Source organism: Engystomops pustulosus, chromosome 11, assembly GCF_040894005.1.
Source record: "Engystomops pustulosus chromosome 11, aEngPut4.maternal, whole genome shotgun sequence".
NCBI classification, from domain to species: Eukaryota; Metazoa; Chordata; class Amphibia; order Anura; family Leptodactylidae; genus Engystomops; species Engystomops pustulosus.
This window is the reverse complement of record NC_092421.1, coordinates 84847900-84869017: the sequence shown is the minus strand read 5'-3', so window position 1 is coordinate 84869017 and position 21118 is coordinate 84847900. Positions and strand designations below refer to the sequence as shown.

Sequence of the window (21118 nt, the reverse complement as noted above, 5' to 3'; positions counted from 1 at the left end):
TATACAGTATATCAGTATATAGTATACAGTATAATTCTATAGTATATCAGTATATAGTATACAGTATAATTCTATAGTATATTAGTATACAGTATAATTCTATAGTATATCAGTATATAGTATAATTCTATAGTATACAGTATAATTCTATAGTATACAGTATAATTCTATAGTATACAGTATATCAGTATAGAGTATAATTCTATAGTATACAGTATATCAGTATATAGTACACAGTATAATTCTATAGTATATCAGTATATAGTATACAGTATATCAGTATACAGTATAATTCTATAGTATATCAGTATATAGTATACAGTATAATTCTATAGTATATCAGTATATAGTATACAGTACATCAGTATAGAGTATAATTCTATAGTATACAGTATATCAGTATATAGTATACAGTATAATTCTATAGTATATCAGTATATAGTATACAGTATAATTCTATAGTATATTAGTATACAGTATAATTCTATAGTATATTAGTATACAGTATAATTCTATAGTATATCAGTATACAGTATAATTCTATAGTATATCAGTATATAGTATACAGTATATCAGTATATAGTATACAGTATAATTCTATAGTATATCAGTATATAGTATACAGTATAATTCTATAGTATATCAGTATATAGTATACAGTATATCAGTATACAGTATAATTCTATAGTATATCAGTATATAGTATACAGTATAATTCTATAGTATATCAGTACATAGTATACAGTATATAGTATACAGTATAATTCTATAGTATATCAGTATATAGTATACAGTATATCAGTATAATTCTATAGTATATCAGTATATAGTATACAGTATAATTCTATAGTATATCAGTATAGTATACAGTATATAGTATAATTCTATAGTATATCAGTATATAGTATACAGTATATCAGTATATAGTATACAGTATAATTCTATAGTATATCAGTATATAGTATACAGTATAATTCTATAGTATATCAGTATATAGTATACAGTATATCAGTATACAGTATAATTCTATAGTATATCAGTATATAGTATACAGTATAATTCTATAGTATATCAGTACATAGTATACAGTATATAGTATACAGTATAATTCTATAGTATATCAGTATATAGTATACAGTATATCAGTATAATTCTATAGTATATCAGTATATAGTATACAGTATAATTCTATAGTATATCAGTATAGTATACAGTATATAGTATAATTCTATAGTATATCAGTATATAGTATACAGTATAATTCTATAGTATATCAGTATATAGTATACAGTATATCAGTATATAGTATACAGTATATCAGTATATAGTATACAGTATAATTCTATAGTATATCAGTATATAGTATACAGTATATAGTATACAGTATAATTCTATAGTATATCAGTATATAGTATACAGTATAATTCTATAGTATATCAGTATATAGTATAATTCTATAGTATATCAGTATATAGTATACAGTATATAGTATACAGTATAATTCTATAGTATATCAGTATATAGTATACAGTATATCAGTATATAGTATACAGTATATCAGTATATAGTATACAGTATAATTCTATAGTATATCAGTATATAGTATACAGTATAATTCTATAGTATATCAGTATATAGTATACAGTATATCAGTATACAGTATATTTCTATAGTATATCAGTATATAGTATACAGTATAATTCTATAGTATATCAGTATATAGTATACAGTATATCAGTATATAGTATACAGTATAATTCTATAGTATATCAGTATATAGTATACAGTATATAGTATACAGTATAATTCTATAGTATATCAGTATATAGTATACAGTATATAGTATACAGTATAATTCTATAGTATATCAGTATATAGTATACAGTATAATTCTATAGTATACAGTATATAGTATAATTCTATAGTATATCAGTATATAGTATACAGTATATCAGTATATAGTATACAGTATATCTCACCTTTTATTCTTCCACAGATTTTCAGGCAGGTTGTATCATTTATAACTTCTCTTCTGTGAGTTTGCTCTGATACTATTATATATATGTATAAGTATATATGTCGTGTTGTATCCTGACAATTTACCCAATCCGTTATTTTATTTTTGCATTTCAGATTTTTAAAAGTAGCAAAATATGGGCAAACGACCAAAGAAAAGGATAAAATAAGTTATAAATCACATCCTTTATTATTTAGTCCCTATATATTACCCAGAACACAACAGTGTCTCATAGTATCTATAAACAATCTACATTGATATATTTCGGTTCCTATGGGTTGGGGTGAGAAGTGATAAACCCTTCTTGGATAATTTCATGGATGATTTGCACGGATTGTTGTATTATCGGGGTGCAGGGCCCAGAAGGAGGAGCAGGGCCCAGAGGGAGGAGCAGGGCCCAGAGGGAGGAGCAGGGCCCAGAGGGAGGGGCAGGGCCCAGAGGGAGGAGCAGGGCCCAGAGGGAGGAGCAGGGCCCAGAGGGAGGAGCAGGGCCCAGAGGAGGGAGGAGCAGGGCCCAGAGGAGGGAGGAGCAGGGCCCAGAGGAGGGAGGAGCAGGGCCCAGAGGGAGGAGCAGGGCCCAGAGGGAGGAGCAGGGCCCGTTCTCATTGTGCACAAGGTATAATCCAATGCATCAGCTGTGACTGGTCCTTTCCCACTGTATAGTGTCCGCCATGGCAAACAATGGAAGAAGTCAGACCATGTGATGCAAATTAGATTTGTCTAAAGGGCTATTCTCACCACAGATATTTATGGCTTATCCACATCGGTCCCCCCCTGATGCGATGTGGGTCGACATATGGACGTCTTTCTCCATTCACTTCTACTGGGGCTCGTATAGAAGTAAATTTCGGGAGCCGCACATGTCCTGGAGGCCATAATAGCAGTCAGCAGGGGTGGGGGGGTTGTCAGGGGACCAGATTCACATTTACAATGGGTCAGACTGTTCTGACTGTTCTGCCCTTTCATTGGCTGTGGATCCTCTTCAGTCCCTCCGCCAGGTCTTGGGGTGTGGGGTTTGGGGCTGTGCAGCTCACCGTTAGGCCGTCCGCCGCCATCGCCTCAGATGTAGTCGGTCCGATAGACGCAAACTAAGAGAGAATGGAAATACAAGAAGACATAGAAGAGTTATACGCATGGGGCGTCAAGAAAAGATGGCTGCCGGCGCCGCGGTCCGCTCCATACATAGGGGTTCCCACATTATATTAAATCACTTCAGTATAGAAAGTCTCCATGGATCCGGACAGACGTATAATGATCAATTCAGTACATGTACAACGCATACGTGTGCGGAGGTCACCTAAAAGGGATCTTAATCTTTAAAGGGGTCGTCCACAGTAAATAATTGATATTGTTTGTGTAATGAAAAGTGATACAATTTTCCAATATACTTTCTGTATCAATTCCTCACAGTTTTCTATGCTTGCTGTCATCCTATAGAAAATTTGTATGTTTATTTCCAGTGTATAGAAATCTGACCATGGTCACACAGGTGCACGGCCCATTATATCCCGCTATATAACGAGCCGCGCACCCGTGTGCTATATAACGAGCCGCGCACCCGTGTGCTATATAACGAGCAGTGCACCTGTGTGATATAACGAGCCGCACACCTGTGTGATATAACGAGCCGCACACCTGTGTGATATATAACGAGCCGCACACCTGTGTGATATATAACGAGCCGCACACCTGTGTGATATATAACGAGCCGCACACCTGTGTGATATATAACGAGCCGCACACCTGTGTGATATATAACGAGCCGCACACCTGTGTGATATATAACGAGCCGCACACCTGTGTGATATATAACGAGCCGCACACCTGTGTGCTATAACGAGCCGCGCACCTGTGTGATATAACGAGCCATACACCTGTGTGCTATATAATGAGCCGCGCACCTGTGTGCTATAACGAGCAGTGCACCTGTGTGATATAACGAGCCGCGCACCTGTGTGACCATGGTCAGATTTCTACACACTGGAAGTAAACATAAAAGCTTCCTATAGCAGGACAGCAAGCAGAGATCTAGTAACATTTTTCCTTACACAAACCATAGCAATTATTTGCTAAAAGTAGAAAACCCCTTCAACGTCTGTTCAGTAGGGGGATGACTTCTGTCCCCACACCAGTAAGTCGTTCTGCATGGGGGGAGCTGCGCACCTGTGTGCTATAACGAGCAGTGCACCTGTGTGATATAACGAGCCGCGCACCTGTGTGATATATAACGAGCCGCGCACCTGTGTGATATATAACGAGCCGCGCACCTGTGTGATATATAACGAGCCGCGCACCTGTGTGATATAACGAGCCGCGCACCTGTGTGATATAACGAGCCCTGCACCTGTGTGCTATATAATGAGCCGCGCACCTGTGTGCTATAACGAGCAGTGCACCTGTGTGATATAACGAGCCGCGCACCTGTGTGACCATGGTCAGATTTCTACACACTGGAAGTAAACATAAAAGCTTCCTATAGCAGGACAGCAAGCAGAGATCTAGTAACATTTTTCCTTACACAAACCATAGCAATTATTTGCTAAAAGTAGAAAACCCCTTCAACGTCTGTTCAGTAGGGGGATGACTTCTGTCCCCACACCAGTAAGTCGTTCTGCGTGGGGGGAGCTGCGCACCTGTGTGCTATAACGAGCAGTGCACCTGTGTGATATAACGAGCCGCGCACCTGTGTGATATATAACGAGCCGCGCACCTGTGTGATATATAACGAGCCGCGCACCTGTGTGCTATATAACGAGCCGCGCACCTGTGTGCTATAACGAGCAGTGCACCTGTGTGCTATAACGAGCCGCACACCTGTGTGATATAACGAGCCGCGCACCTGTGTGATATAACGAGCAGTGCACCTGTGTGCTATATAACGAGCCTGTTCACACAGGTGCGCGGCTCATTATATAGCACACAGGTGTACACCTTATATCACCTGTGTGATATAACGAGCCGTGCACCTGTGTGATATAACGAGCCGCACACCTGTGTGATATAACGAGCCGCGCACCTGTGTGATATAACGAGCCGCGCACCTGTGTGATATAACGAGCCGCGCACCTGTGTGATATATAACGAGCCGCGCACCTGTGTGATATATAACGAGCCGCGCACCTGTGTGATATAACGAGCCCTGCACCTGTGTGCTATATAATGAGCCGCGCACCTGTGTGCTATAACGAGCAGTGCACCTGTGTGATATAACGAGCCGCGCACCTGTGTGACCATGGTCAGATTTCTACACACTGGAAGTAAACATAAAAGCTTCCTATAGCAGGACAGCAAGCAGAGATCTTGAGATTTTTCCTTACACAAACCATAGCAATTATTTGCTAAAAGTAGAAAACCCCTTCAACGTCTGTTCAGTAGGGGGATGACTTCTGTCCCCACACCAGTAAGTCGTTCTGCATGGGGGGGGGGGGGGGGTACATGGTGCAAAAAGCAAACAGCTCCAACTCCCATGTTGTGGCCAGAAGGTGTAACTCCATCCACAGCTCCTACTTACTTGTATGGGAGTCCCGGTTCTTTGCACAGATCAGTGAGGGTAGGTGGGCATGTAGCTTGTAGACATGTTAGCCAGACAATACACTGGTGCCGCTACTTACAGGCTGCGCTCGCCACTTAGGCTGCGGTCACACGTGGCGTTTTGAACCTGTTTTTGCCCCGTTTTTTAAGCAGTTTGTTAAAAAACGCATGTGTTTTTGACAGGTTTTACCCATTATCTTAATTAAAACTGGTCAAAAACGGAGCCTCAGGGTGATGTCACATATGGCGTTTTTGGGCGGTTTTTAGTTGCGCAAATTCGGAAAACCGTTTTTTTGAAAATGCATGCGTTTTTTTACGATCTGAAAATGCACTAACTAAAAACGGCCCAAAAACGCCATGTGTGACATCACCCTCAGTCACTAACTTTTTGACGAAATTTAAAATCAATGAATAACATAAGAGAACAGAAGAAACTTTGTATCAAATCAGTTACCTTAATTTCATTTATTTTATCATTCGAAAGCTCCTGGATAATTTTAAGGCAAAACTTTACCCCCGAGGGGCTGAAAAACACCACGCTTCCGGGGATTCCTTCCTGAAGGAGAGAATTTCATAGAAATAGGATTAGACCTGAATACAATGAGAGCAACAAACGCGTCCTACAATTTTCTTATATACTTTGTAATTAGATTTTTAGATTTTCCAGATCTCTTTGCTTGCAGAAGTCGGAGTCATAATCGGGCCCTGCCACATAAATAACAATAACTGGGGCTCGTGGAGATACCTCCCCGACTTAAAGGGATTGTCCGGAGGTTGAAAAACATTGCTGCTTCCAAAAACATCTCCTCTCCTGACCCTGGGGAGTGTGTGGCTTTGCAACTAAGCTCATTAATTTCTATAGAGCTGAGCTGCAATACCAGCATCAACCATGATCAGGTGTGGCGCTGTTTTTGGAAGAAATTTTTTTTCAACCCCCCGGACAGCTGGATGTGTCAGGATGAGATTTTAGCTACTAATGTGACCGTTCAATTCACAGACGGCAAACAAAAAATCTCGGATTATATATAGATTATAGAAGAATATGGGAAAGCTGGGTGTTTGCAGTGCTGGTTCCTTGGTGTGGAAGGTGAATAACAATGTGAGTGTCTCCTGACATGGATAATAGGGTTATTCATATATAAAGGTCAGATAGCAGCCAGTCCTGCAGAGCTCAGAGACTATGGAGACAGGGTAAGTGTCCACATCTATTAGTACAGTCAGTCCCCGGGTTACATACAAGATAGGGTCTGTAGGTTTGTTCTTAAGTTGAATTTGTATGTAAGTCGGAACTGTATACTTTATCACTGTAATCCCAGCCAAATTTTTTTTTGGACTCTATGACAATTGGATTTTAAAAATGTTGGGTTGTCATAAGAACCGGGATTATCAATAAATCTTTATTACAGATGCCTGTGATAACTGTTACAGCTGAATATTGTAGCCTAGGGCTAAAGTACAGGAAATTACCAATATCCAGAGGTCCGTTTGTAACTAGGGGTCGTATGTAAGTCAGGTGTTCTTAAGTAGGGGACCGCCTGTACCATATATTGGTTCTGAATAGAAGGAGCTTCCCAATACATTGCACAGGATATTATTATACCTCTAGGAAGTAGAATTTGGTTTGCAGATAACAATTCTGTCTGTTTGTTTGCTCCCAACCCCAGGATGCTTCCAGCTACAACAACACAACCACAAGCGACCCCCCCCCTTCCCCAGTGCCTGGGGCCCTAGGCAACTTCCCCTTGTGCCCTCCTCAAAGCATTTCATTTAAGAGACGATTCAGAGATTACGATGCTAATAAACGCGTCCCTCAGCCGAAAATATTTTGGAAGTAATAAAAGCGAGAGTTTAGATATTATGCGCCTCGTAGTAATCGTTACAGACCTTCAGACGGAATATAATAGAATTCGGCGACTATTCCCCCGGTCATTAAAAAAAGATTCACTACAAGCGAGCGAACAGGCGCTGACAACACTCATCTGCAAATTCGCTGGATTCGACTTTTGTACAGTCGAAGTAAAACTGGAACATTTATTAGGACTTGTAATGCGGCGCGGTTTACACGAATACCTTGGTGAGATAATCTGTCAGCGCGGGTCGTATATCGGGATGCGGCGCCGTCTGATAAACAGTCACAGCCTCCAGAGGAACATCTGTAATTAGGAAATAAAAATGTGTTTCTATAAAACAGGGCTGTCAGCGAGCGGCGGGAAATTACAGAGACCCAGACAATGGAAAAGATGGCAGAACATGGACTCGCCACGTACGGCTTCACGGGGCTCACCCAGAAGTCAGAGACCCATTAAAGGGAACCAGACTTCACCCCATTAAACCCCCAGCCCCCTCAGGTAGGGGATGAAATGTCCTCTCCAGAATTCCCTCTCACCCGTTTACCTATAAAAAATCTCCTCCAAAGTCATGTGAAGAAGAGCAGAGAAGAGTCAGATTTTGCCTGAAAGGAGTCGAGTATCATTTCAGACGCCCCTATTTTTGGTTCTATAGCACCTTGAATCACGGTGTCATATAAAACAACACCAGTGATTTTGTGAATTCCAGAGGTAGAGATACAGGGAATAAAAAGAAACAGGAAGGAATTTATCTTTATCTGCAGCTCACATTTCTGCATCTCTGGTTCTGCGGATGATCTTTAACATGACACCGGCAGAATGTAGAACAAAAGATTTGGGCTTCTGAAGTGAAGCTCCACCTTCAGCCTCTTCAAGTTGACTTGTCTCAGGCAAAATATGACTCTTCTCTGCTAATTTGCACATGACTTTAGAGGAGATCTTTTTAGAGTTGAGATTTTACAGGTGAATATTTACATTAAAGAGGGAATTCTAGAAATCACATTTCACACCCACGAGGGGGCTGCTAGTTTAATAGGGTAAATGTGTAGAGAGAACACTGGTTTTTATCCCAAAAACAACCCCCCCACCACCACCAGATGTGATAAACACTGCATGGATAGACGCTGGGAGTTGGACTCCAATCCTATATAGAGGACCTGTTGATGGGTGATTACAGAAAAACTCTTTAAAGGAAATCTCCCATCAATACAAAGCCTGATAAACCAGGGACATTACTCATACATCCAGGCACCGGGACTGTGGGATCTTCTTATATTTGTTATACATAACCTTCTTCCTTCTAAAATCAACTTTTAAAATAATGCTCAGGAACCTGAATGGCTCTGGGGGTGTTACCAGAGCCCCTCCATGCTGCTGGTTCACAGGCTGTTACACTGTTTACCTTCGCTCTCTGTTTCCTCAGCACATTCCCCTCCCTCTACCTCATTGCAGTAGAGGAAGTTTCAGCACACAGTGGGAGCTAAGGGGGGGGGGCTGTGAATCTGCAGCACAGAGGGGCTCTGGTAGCACCACAGAAGCCCTTCAGGCTTATTATCATGATTCTAAAAGTAGATTTTAGAAGGCAGGAGGCCATGGATAACACATATAAGAAGATCCCACAGTCCCGGTGCCTGGATCTATGAGTAATGTCCCTGGTTTATCAGGATGGATTGTGATGGGAGATTTCCTTAAAGTTACAGGAGCCTAACAAGCACCACACAGGCTTCCAACAAAGAGTCATCTTGAAGATACTCACTTTTCTCCTTCAGTTTTTTGGGAAGAACTTCCCTTTTTAAGGAGCCACATGGGAAGAGGATGGGAGCAGAGGAAGGGACTTGTTCTGTAGGAAAAAAAAGTGCACATTTCAGCAAAATATTAGGCAGGATAGAATATAGTATTAGATACAATAAAGCAGGTACCATACAGAGATAGTGCACTAGTAATACACTCTACCCCTATATGTTACTATAGATCAGTGGTGGCGAACCTATGGCACGGGTGCCAGAGGCGGCACTCAGAGCCCTTTCTGTGGGCACCCGGGCCATCGCCCCAGCGCACCAGACAGGACCCGAAGAATCTTCCTGCAGTTCTAAGCAACTTAAGAGACGCTGCTTTCAGTCATATTTTAATAATTACTTTGTTACTTGGGACTGTAGGAAGAGGGAGAATTAGACAGGGCCAAATTATCTTTGGAGGACCTCCTGCTGGCCCCACGTTTCTCTGTGTACAGAGGGACACTGGAAAGAAGCTAAAATGATGAAAATTTTCCATCTTTCTGCTGTGTTGCTGTCCTCAGGAGGCCAATATGATTGAGAGTTGTTGAACAGGGAGCAATAAGTTAATACTTTAATTTTTGGTTGGCACCTCGCGATAAATAAGGGGGGTTTTGGGTTGCAGTTTTGGCACTCGGCAGCTAAAAGGTTCACCATCACTGCAATAGATCCTCGTTATTACAAATATCAGCCTTACACAAGAAATACACATGGACATCACTAATATATATCCAGGACACCCACAGCCAGAGGAGAGAACCTGACAGAAGTGTATCCGAGAAATGTCAGTGTACAAGCAAACAGTAACCTCCACAGCTCCCCCTAGTGATGGCTGCAGACACCCAAAACCTCCTCCACTTACCAATCTGTAAGGGGCATCTACCACCAGGATGAAACATTGTAAAACCAAGCACCGACACGCTGGTGTGCGCCCCCTCTGGCAGGATCTGCTCTTCTCTTAGCTTCCTTATGCCATTGTTTTTACAAAAAAAGGCTTTCAAAATTATGCAAATGAGCCTGAGGAGCTCCAAGTTCAATAAACAGCCGTGAAGCCCGAAGCCCCATAGGGCTGTTTGCATAATTATTAAATCCTTTTTTCGTAAAAACAATGGCACCAGTATGTCAGTGCTTGGTTTACAGTCTTTCATCCTGGTGGTAGATTTCCGGTAGATTAGTAGTAGTACAACCAATTTGGAGGAAGTGGTGGGATACCTGATATAACAGATAATTAGGGTTGTCCCAAGTATTTGAAGGGGTTTATGATTTCTTTAATGAGTGGGGGAGGGTATTAAGTAACTTACCAATATATGCATATTCACAGATCTTTTCCACTCTCTTGAAATCTAAAGTTTAATCCCCTGGGGTCAGATACGTCTTTTACCGCATCTTCTGCCATTACTGCCCATAAAGTGGCCGCAGACGGAGGATCGTGTGATCTCCAACTGTCCATAACCAATATACCTTCCAGGACCTTATGCTAGTATTCATATATACAAGCTTAAGGTCCTGGCAGGGAGATTGTTCATGGACTATTAGGATCCCAGGACCATCCTTCTCCAGCCGTTCTGGACAGGAATGACAGCTGATGATGTAACCCAGGGGATTTACTTTACAGATCAAGAAAGCGGAGCAGAACTATCACCTACTATCCTGCCACCCACACACGAAGAGGACAACCCCTTTAAGATGTGCAACTAGTGTGAACTAGCTGATCAGTCCGACAGCTTGGACCCCACCGATTAAGGGAATGGGAGACCCAGGTCTGCAGAGAAGGGGGATCGTGTCCTTCAGTTTGAGCATGTGCCCTGGTGCCCCATTCAATCTTATGGGAATGACGGACATAACGGAGCGCAGCGCTCTACTATCTGCGACACTCACATAGGCAGTGGAGTGGTAGGACGCATGAGTGACCATTCATTAGTGATAAGGGGTATTCATCGGGATCCCGTCCTCATGTACAGCGTGACCCTCACCGATCTGCTAGTGAATCCCTTTAACACAGAGAAGGGGTGGGAATAGTCCCAAGGCTGTTAGGCTAAATTGTAGGAGAAATTTACCTGTAAGGCGCAGTCTGGTCAAGACACAAAATTTAAAGCAAAAGGTTTCCTCTTCCCATAGACATTAATGGTCCCTGCTGTTCCTCTCAATCACGGGCTACAGGTGTGAACCTATATGCAATATTGTATTCCAGTGATCACAAACCTTTTGGAGACAGAGTGCCCAAGCTACAACCAAAACCCACTTGTATGTCGCAAAGTGCCAACATGACAATGTGAGCAGTAACTTAGTGATTCCTGCTGTATCACAGGTTGTAATGGTATTAGTGTCCTGAGTTCACCAATACAATAGAAAGGCGATGGAGAAATTTGGATTGTGGCTTCCCTCCAGGGTCCCCTGAAGAGGAAGAATCAGGGGACCCAGAGCAGGAGCTCCAATGACAATCCATATTTATCCACACCTTTTAGCCAAGGATGTTGCTTTAGAGTAGCGTTGGACATGGCAAGTCCTGGGATGTATTGAATCACAGGAGAAAGCCTTGAGTCCTAGCTGGCAAACTCTGTGTTGGGGTGAAGGCCTGAGTGCCCACAGAAAGGTCTCCGAGTGCCACCTCTGGCAACCGTGCCATAGGTAAGTCACCGCTGTTGTAGTCTTTCATTTGGCTGCTAATGGCTTATTTTTTGTAAAAATATGCAAATGAGCCACAGAAGCCCCTTCTGGCTCTGTCAGCTGCTAATTATTCATGCCCACCTATGGCGCTTATGCCCCCCCTCCTCCCTCTCCTGCCAGAGGCTCGGTGACAACCGACGATGCCAGAAAGAGCTTCCATGATGTACACAGGAGCCCCTGAGGCTCATTTGCATATTTTTAAAAGTCTTTTTTCTTAAAAATTAAGCCATTAGAAAAGTCGGATAAAACATGACCGCAGGATTAGACTACGCACAATCGCTCTGTAGTCTGTAACCACGGCGACACATAGATCTGCTGCAAACACAAAAAGGTTGAAAAAAAATGAATCAAAACTAAAATACAAAGTTGCTCCTTCCTTTCACAGTTAAACAGAGAGTTTTGCTCCGGAGGCAATGACACCTTTGGTGTCCTCATGGAGCTCCATGTTTAAGCCCAGACAAGGTGATTGCTAGACGATACACTGAGAAATTACCATTGTGTTTCCCCTTGAAGATCAAAATCAACACATCAATGAAAAGTTCACTTTGTCCTTTAAGATCCAGTGAGACGCAAGAAACATTGGGAAGAGACTTTATTCTGTATTTACCCAGGACGAGGGGGGCATTTTACACCACGGCTTCCCCGGAGATGATGAATTTCAATTTGTGATGGTGAATATTAAAAAAAAAAATCTTTCCCCCTTTATTATTTTTGCTTCTTCAAAGTTGACTTTGATGTCTGCAGGAAGAGCCGATCGGACCGGCACAAAGCGAGACATTTAGAGGTCTCTGCCGCCTTCTGTGTAATGTGGATTGAAGTAACTGGACTAGAAGGTGAAGCGGCTGCAGGTTACACAAGTTCTGGGGATGTGCAATCATCGAGCCGAGTTCAGACGCGGTGGATTTGTGCAAGGGAAAATCTGCAGCAAATTACAGAAAGGAAAGCGGGGGGAGATCTTACACAGATTTATAAAGAGGCTCCGGCCTTCTGATAAATTCGGCAGGCAGAGGATCCGGTGCGGCCGGCCTGGCATAATTCACACCAGCTCAGCTGCCTGCCAGGGCGCTATAGCCTGGTCCTGAACAGGCTATAGTTTGTATGCAGCTGTGGGGCAGGAGCGTAAGGGCAGGGGGGTAATAGGTGCAATTCCTGGTTTTGCACCAGAAATTACATCTATTTCAGGGCTTGTATGGCAGATTTCAGACATATAATCCCTGATGAATCAGGACAAAGGTGTCATTTTAAAGAGAAGAATCTCATCTTTCTGACCGCATCAGGCCAGAGATACAGGCAGTTAAAGGGGTTTTCCCACAAAGCAAGTTAGGCCCTACCCACAGGATACTGCCTAACTCGCTGATCAGTGGGGGTCTCAGTGATGGGACCCCCATGGATCACAAGAACGGTCACACCCTGAAGTGACCGGAGAAGCTGGTCACACATGCGCAAGCTGCCCAGTTCATCTCTACGGAGCTGGCAGTGTACTCTGTACACTCTAGTACCCCCTCCCCATCATCCTCATAGACTGTAAGCTCTCCGGTTGTTTCAGATCACTATGTTTTAACTCTGTGACGTCTTAGTTAATTTGTATATGTCCCCCATGATTAGTAAAGCGGATACTGCTATAAAAATAAAGATTATTATTATACTAACAAACACAAATTATATGAGATTAGTAAAGGGGTTTTCCCACAAATCCATAGGAACCAATTTGCTGATCAGTTGGGGTCTCAGTGATTGTGGCTGCTCCACTAATCTCGGGGAGCGACGAGGGGTCCAACGGGGGCGACATTGGACCCCCTGTTCTTGTGATCTGTGGGGGTCTCATCACTGAGACTCCCACTGATCAGCAAGTTAGGCTCTATCCTGTGGATAGGGCCTAACTTATTTATTGGGAAAACCCTTTAAGTACATGGAGCAGAATTTACCTACTTGAACATATGAGGTCAGCGAGTTTCTCTGCGTTACCAGACGCTTCACCTTCCGATGAAAGGCCAAGATCCTTAACTAGAAGACAAGATCCAGAACAGGGTCATTAATGAACAAAATACACAATGCATAAAATTTTCAGGTAACAATTGGTTTGGCTCCCTGCATCTTACTGAACCTCAAGGGGTTAATTTCAACCCCTTAACTTTGCAGCCCCTTTTTTGTTTTTTTGCGTTTCCGTTTTTCACTCCAAACTTTCAAAGCTTTTTATTTCCAGTGTTGCATGGGGGCTTATTATCCGTGCCAGTATTTACTATTCCATTTCAATGTACTGGGAAATTCCCAACTCAGTACAAACGCAATTTTCTTACAGGCTTTGTGTTTACGGATTTTACTATACACCTCTACTTTATCCCTTGGGTTGGTACAATCAGGTAAATAGTGTTTGTTAGGTCTTAATACCTTTTTAAAAATGTATAATCTTTCATGACAAAGGAAAAAAAAAAGAAAAGAAATTCCCTTATATGATATGCAAATGAGCCGAGAAGAGTCACTTTTTGCCTGAAAAGAGTCAGTCATGTTTAGAAGCTGCAGGGGAAGCGTCACTTCAGATGCCCCCGTCTTGCTCTTTATTATCTAGGACCACACTTTTAGTGTCATTTTCAACCAGAAAATGGAATTTTACTCTTTGTACCATAGAACCAGAGATCCAGGCAGTTAAAGGAATTATATCTGAATCGTCAGCTCGCATTCCCAAATACAGGCAGTCCCCTACTTAAGAACATCCGACTTACAGACGACCCCTAGTTACAAACGGACCTCTGGTAATTAGTAATTTACTTAACTTTAGTCCCAGGCTACAATGATCAGCTATAACAGTTAAGCTTTATTGTTAATCCTGGTTCTTATGACAACCCAAAATTTTTAAAATCCAATTATCACAGAGACCAAAAATTTTTTGAATGGGGTTACAATAATAAAATATACAATTCCGACTTACATACAAATTCAACTTAAGAACAAACCTGCAGAACCTTTCTTATACGTAACCCGGGGACTGCCTGTATCTCCAGTTCTGTTTCTTACGGAACAACAAAGTTCATAGTTTTTGAAAGAGGAGATTTTCTTCTTTAAAATAACACCAGGCGGTTGTAGGTTCTACAGAGCCCAAGATAGGGGCTTCAGAAATGACGCCTCGCCTCCGCCCTCTAAAAGTGACTCATCCCCGGCAAAACAGTGACTCTCAGCTCATTTGCATACGACTTTGTAGGAAATTTTTTCTTATAGTTGCACTGGAGAAATTTAACATGAAAGAGGGAATCCTAGAAAGGAAGTTTCGTATGCTCCCAGGGGTCGCTGTTAGTATACTGGTGTAAAAGCTGGTGCCAGGTTGCCTTTAAATTAATATTTTGTTTCTGAACTTCCTAATATTAAATCCAGGACCTAGTACGAGGGATGTGGCACCTCTCAGCCTCAAAGAAGCTACAGAATGTCATTAGGAACGTTATCCGCCTCTCATTAAATATTTAATATATTCTAATTACAGGCGATTAAACCATGTTTCAGAGAGGTAAAAAAATAACACCAAAACAGGTCCCTCGGGGGAAGGCAATTTCAATTTCACGTATTGAAACTGGCCCTCGAAACTAATGACCCTATTAAACATTCATTGGAGGAGCGAGTAATGACAACATAGATCAAGGCTTCCCTAGTAAAGGTGGCCGGGAGGGTGTTCCAAAGGTGAAGCGGTCAATAAATGTTTCTATTAAAAAAAAGTTATAATAAAATTCTAAAGCTTAAACACCAGCAAATGTACAAAGTTCCATTAGGGTTTACAAGCCAATTTTACATATAATTAGGGGGAAAAGTTCTTTTGAGATCCCACCCTCTGAAAATCTAATAACTATAATATATCCAGACCAGGGGCGTAACTACAGTGGTAGCAGCCATAGTAGCTGCGATGGGGCCCGCAGTGTCAGGGGGCCCCACATCTCACCTGACACACTAAGTAATGGAGGATGTGCACCGTTATATAGATGTTATGCTGCACATTGTAAAGAATATGTCTCATCTCTAATTCCTGCCGTGTGGTCAGCATCATAAGTGTGTGCTCAGGAGTCTATAAAGGTGTGAGCGTGTAGGGGGGCCCCATTCTGAAGCCTGCTATGGGGTCCTAGCTCTCCTAGCTACGCCTGAATGATCGGGTCATCGCCGCTGATCGTCTGGTTTTAGAGAATCATTCAGACAAGCGCTGCAGCCTCTCGCCTCCTTGCCAAGGTCAGTGCTGTACACCATATAGTGGCTGTGCTTGGTATTGCGGCTCAGCTCCCTTTACTTGGGCTGATCTGCAAATGGGGCATGTAGTGAATTGGTGTGATACGAGTGACGCCTCTACTCCAGCAGACCCTCGCCTAAGTGTCCAAAAGACCCCCCAACAATCCTGTTCTGACTGGTGGATAGCATAGCAGGTCCCATTCCCTGCAGTCAGTCCCTCATTGATTGGTTTATGTCCGTCTATCCTGTGGATAAGAGATAACTTGGTGACTTGGCGATTACAACTACTTGTATGGGAGTGACAGAGATGTCCTACAGCTCTCCGACTGTGAATGGAGCCTCACGGCACAAGCTCCACCCACTAGTGAGAACGGGATCCCCGTGCTCATGATTGCTGGGAGTCCTATTCTCGTTATCGTAGGGTCCAAGTAGTCAGACTGATCAGCTACTCATCTTGGATATTTGGGACAACCCCTTTAAGGATTAGGTTTAGTCTAGAACATCTCCATGCATACAGAGGCAGATGGTGACTGCTACATTTTTTTTTCTTTTTGATCCAAAACCATAGATAATTCTGGTAGGTTTCAGTAGAGGAGACAGTAGAGGGATACGGACCTCTATGGTGTCATGTAGCATTGATTAAAGATTTCTTAAAAGCTTTTAGACATTTTTGGGACTGGTACAACAAAAGGGCTGCCCTCAGAGCAGTAGGGGTTAACTACGCCTGGTTTATAATCCAGGATAAGACACTATATCGACTCTAGTGCGGTCTGAGACTGTCCGTCTGACTTTGACACTTTTGATAAATGTGACCCAGTAAATTTTTGTTACTTTTTTTCTGGTGCAAATTACTTTTTAAATTTTTTTTGGGGGGGGCCAAATCCGGAAGTAGAGGCAGCAGGAACGAGGCGTATAAGTTCTACCTTTATATTTCCTTTCCTTGTTAACCTACTCGTGGCTCCTATACAAAAATAAAATGCTCCAAAAAACACCTTTGTGTGTCTTTAAGCCGAAGGTAGCTGCCCGAATTGTTCTGCCCTCGACTTGACTTCTGCCGACTTCAGCAGAGCTTTTTTTTTACGTTGGCTTTCTGGACACACTTGGAAAATAAAAATCTCACAAAACCCCACAGAAAAATCATAGAAAGAAGCTCCGCTTTAGAAACGCGGGACCTGTAATTTGGCCGCCAGCCTCAGTCTTCTTAGTCACGACCCCCAAAAATTGTTCAAATATGGGAGAAGCAGAGCAGCCTTCAGCCTTCCTAGACAGTGACTTGTGTTGTCTACTACAGCGCCGCTCTGCATTGTCAGCGCTGGCGTCCGGCCCGGGCAGCGCTCAGAGAATTGGCGGAGAGGAGGAGGGGCGGTGGCGCTGCTATCCCAGAGATCCCCCACACCGTAAGTCACATACAGAAGTATAATATGACGCAGAGGTGACAGCTTTATAGCTCGTCTTTAAAAGGGAACATAAAACAGCCCGTGCGGAAGACTTAGTAGCGGCCAGAAAACAAATTAACTCCGCGAGGCGATGGCGCCGTGTACGGTTCAAGGACGGAAGAGGATACCGCAGGAAATACACGAAAATTTGTGCTCTCCCCCCCCCCATCCCACTTCTAGCATCTCATTCCGATAAGTAAATCGCTTCTACGTTTACCCGGAATAACACAGAGATGAAGTCATTATCCGCTCCGAAAACCAGAAACATTATGCAGCACAGATTCCGTTATCAAACAGCTCCCCCCCACCTCCCCAAAATTACACAACGCGTCCGTGCGTCAGGAGTGTTATTTATTTTTCCATAAAGTGTCCTCTTAATAATTAATGGAGTGGACGCATCAATCAATAATTCAGGAACGGAGATGAAATTATGCAGAGGGACGCGGCGTCTTTAGTACGGAGGACGTGTATACAGCTGCCAGGCAGGTCACTGTCACACGGATGATCTCCAAGGAACCAGACGTTGAGGTTACAACTTCTGATTTGCTTTAAAAAAAAAAAAAAGGGACATCTGTTCCCTTGGGGCTCAGAAACTTGTTTATTTGGATTATTAGATGATGAGGCCCGGCAGCATCACATGCACATTCTCCTCCGCCGTTTTAGGTCAGGAAGGCCATTGCAATATGGTAGATGGTTCCTCTCTACATGGATGGAGCTGCTTAAGTCAGATGATGTCTAGTCACTCATCGGGAGACCATTAGGACTTATTCACAAGGCAATTTGGTGGCCTGTGATCAGGTTGCATAATTTGCGTCTAGATCGCGGCCACCATAGACTTCCATGTCTCCTGATCACAACTGGGTGAGCACATGGTGCGTCACCATAACGTGATCCAGTTGGGTGGGCGCGTGGCAAAATATAGGACATGTTCTATATTTGGGTAGATTTGTGACCTCTCCTCTTCCTCTGGAGAGAGGGGGGGTGAAGAGCGCTCCCCCCCCCCTTTTCCCATTGGCCCAGTGCTCGCCCGGTATCCCAGCACACGGCTGTATGAATGCAGCCTGAGGGCGAAGGCTCCATGGCCTCTGGTGTATTACATTGCATCCATTGTGCATTATATTCCTATGGTCTCATAGATAGTATACACTGCCCAGCAGGAGTGAGCAGGATGCGCAGCATATGCAACGTGTATACTGGGTCCCGACTGCTGGGACACCCACTGATAACAAGAACAGGGCTCTTGTTACCCCAATTAATAACAAGTAACAAGTCGAGCATGTGCCGCCTCTCCTTTCATTCTCTATAGCAGAGAAAGTAAAAGGATTCAGCACATGTCTATGGCTACGCTCATGTATTGAAATGTATCGTGTAACCCCTGGTGCGGCTGCAGAATATGATGGCGCCATATAATAATTTACTTATTCATAGTTCTCTTGGAAGAGCTTGACTTGCCGGCTCTGCCTCTACCCGGAGAATATTCATGTGGTTACTCCACTGTTCTACGTGTAGGGACATTATGCAACCACCGCGATAGTTCATGTTCTGTATTTTGCACGACTTTTCAATAAACAGAGTTAAAGATTAAAAATAAGAAAGGGAAATCTGTCTTAGGAAACATTTTTTCTAGCAATCAAGGAGGTCCCCTGTTCAGGACCTTTATGTAGCAGCCAGAGTAAAGAATTGCCCTGCAGAACCTAGCTGATCCATGTGTTACAGGAATGTCTTTGGATTTTAAGAAAAACTGTCATTCTTCTTTTTGCCTGCGGGGGTGCTGTAGGAAAACAGAACAGTTCTCCCACAGATTACAGCTGATAACAAAGGATAAGACGCTATGAAATCGGTGTCTACAAGAATGTCATAAGTAGACAATGGATTTATAGGGGCATTTGCACATTCTCTCTCTGTAGCATAAAGTAACTTTGTGATTGGTGAGGGTCTGACTGCTAGGACCCCCACCTATCGTACACTCAAATGAGCAGAATTGCTGCTCCAATATGAACAGGATTTTAGAATCATCTATGGGACTTAACATACGGATAATTCCAAATTAGTGTTGAGACCCACAGATTAATTTAAATTGGATGACAAAGGTTCCATATGTAAGGAATATAGATACAATAACAAAAGACATTGTAAAAGGCGATTCCAGAGATTTATTCACTCTACAAAACTCCTCTAAGTTTGTGGATGTTAAACTACAGACCTGACCCTCATGACGACTTACCCAGGGCAGCAGTCGCCTTCCCCACCACGTAGATGCTCTTTCTGTTCCATTGTTCTTTCAGGGAATGTTCCCACGCTGGTAAAAAAAAACAAAAAAAAAACAATTAAGACCAAATTAATGCAAAAATAATGTCTTCGATTTCTTCACTTCAAAACACGAAGGGCCTACACATGCTAGCAGACCAATATGGAGAACACTGTAAGACCATCTTCAGTAACCTGACCATTTCCACCACACAGACAACTCAACAGTTTCAAGTCATGGCAAAACCCAAGCATCTTGATAAAAAAGGAGTAAATGTGTAATGAAAAATGACTTATTTCTACCAGGCAGTCCCTGTGGAGTGGACACTGCAGGCCTGATCACCCTGCTGCTGTCTGACAGCCTACAGGCAACTGGCTCTGAATTCTGGATGTGTGCTAGCCCTATTCTCTACATCTAGCACACTAAACGGGAATCAAAATATAGCGCAGGTACTGTTTCTGCCCATATTGCGGCCAGTGTAATCTTTTATTGTTATCATCGGCAAGTGAGTGGCACTCCCCCAATGACACATGAGCTGCCAACAACGGTACATGGCCACGTCGTGTGCAATATATATATATATTTTTTTTATAAACGTCCAAAGCCCATGTTTACCTTTTCACATCACCTGGTGTTGAGCAGGCTGTCTGATTGGCTGGCAGCCGTGAACATAGCCGAGTTTAACAAAGACCCTAGTTCTGGGTCTTTGTTAGAAAAGGGTTCTTTGCGTTCATTTGTTTGATACAGATCCTGTGGATGATTAACTGTGATATAACAGAGCTAAGAAGGTTGCGGAGACTGCCCAGCCTAAAGACTGTCGCTGGAGGGCCGAGGACGAGTGTTCCAGTCACAGCATTAAATTGGAGAAAGTCTGAATCGTATAAGACAGCTTTGCTACCAGTCTTGCCCTCCACCAGAGGTAGTTGTTGAGTCTGCTGTTCAACAATAAACAAGACTATAAGCTGGACGTTTTTGTTTCCTTGTGTATCCATGGCTTGCCGATTACTCCGGTAGGCCCTGGTGGGCACGTTGCAGATGGTGCAACCTCATTTAATTGGCTCGAGACATATCCCTGCAAACAAGCAGTGATCTATGGTGTCGCCGGTCTTTCCTACTCATGTATAACTCATGATTGCGATGTTGTCCCATACGGTAGACCGCCACGCCTCAGGCTTTCCTATAGGAGATCTGAAAACCACGCTCCTCCTTCCCGCCTTCATTTGCATTCCCATCCATCCCAGCCTGAAGTCACTTAATTTCCTCTAAATTTTCGTCTCTCTCTTCCCGTGTTTACAGGTTTATTTCCTTGTTGCTTAATTTAACTACCCGAGGTATAATTTCCCATTTGCAGTGTTAATGCTTTCACTGTTTATGAAAGAGAAATGGGGGGGGGGGGGGGG

At 42.8% G+C, this 21118-nt stretch overlaps 1 protein-coding gene across 6 annotated transcripts in view; it reads right to left on the bottom strand.

Annotated features, from left to right (window-relative positions):
• Positions 1-2183: 2183 nt before the first annotated feature.
• The window catches only part of UROS (uroporphyrinogen III synthase), a 33853-nt gene continuing 14918 nt past the window's right edge, over positions 2184-21118 (bottom strand). For all 6 annotated transcript variants that reach the window (XM_072130834.1, XM_072130832.1, XM_072130833.1 and 3 more), the window contains exons 5-10: positions 19695-19769; positions 13764-13838; positions 9152-9235; positions 7619-7701; positions 6003-6104; positions 2184-3105 (exon numbers count right to left, since the gene is read on the bottom strand). In XM_072130834.1, coding sequence (XP_071986935.1) covers positions 2980-3105; positions 6003-6104; positions 7619-7701; positions 9152-9235; positions 13764-13838; positions 19695-19769 — 545 coding nt within the window. In that variant the 3' untranslated portion in view covers positions 2184-2979. The remainder of the gene's footprint in view (positions 3106-6002; positions 6105-7618; positions 7702-9151; positions 9236-13763; positions 13839-19694; positions 19770-21118) is intronic.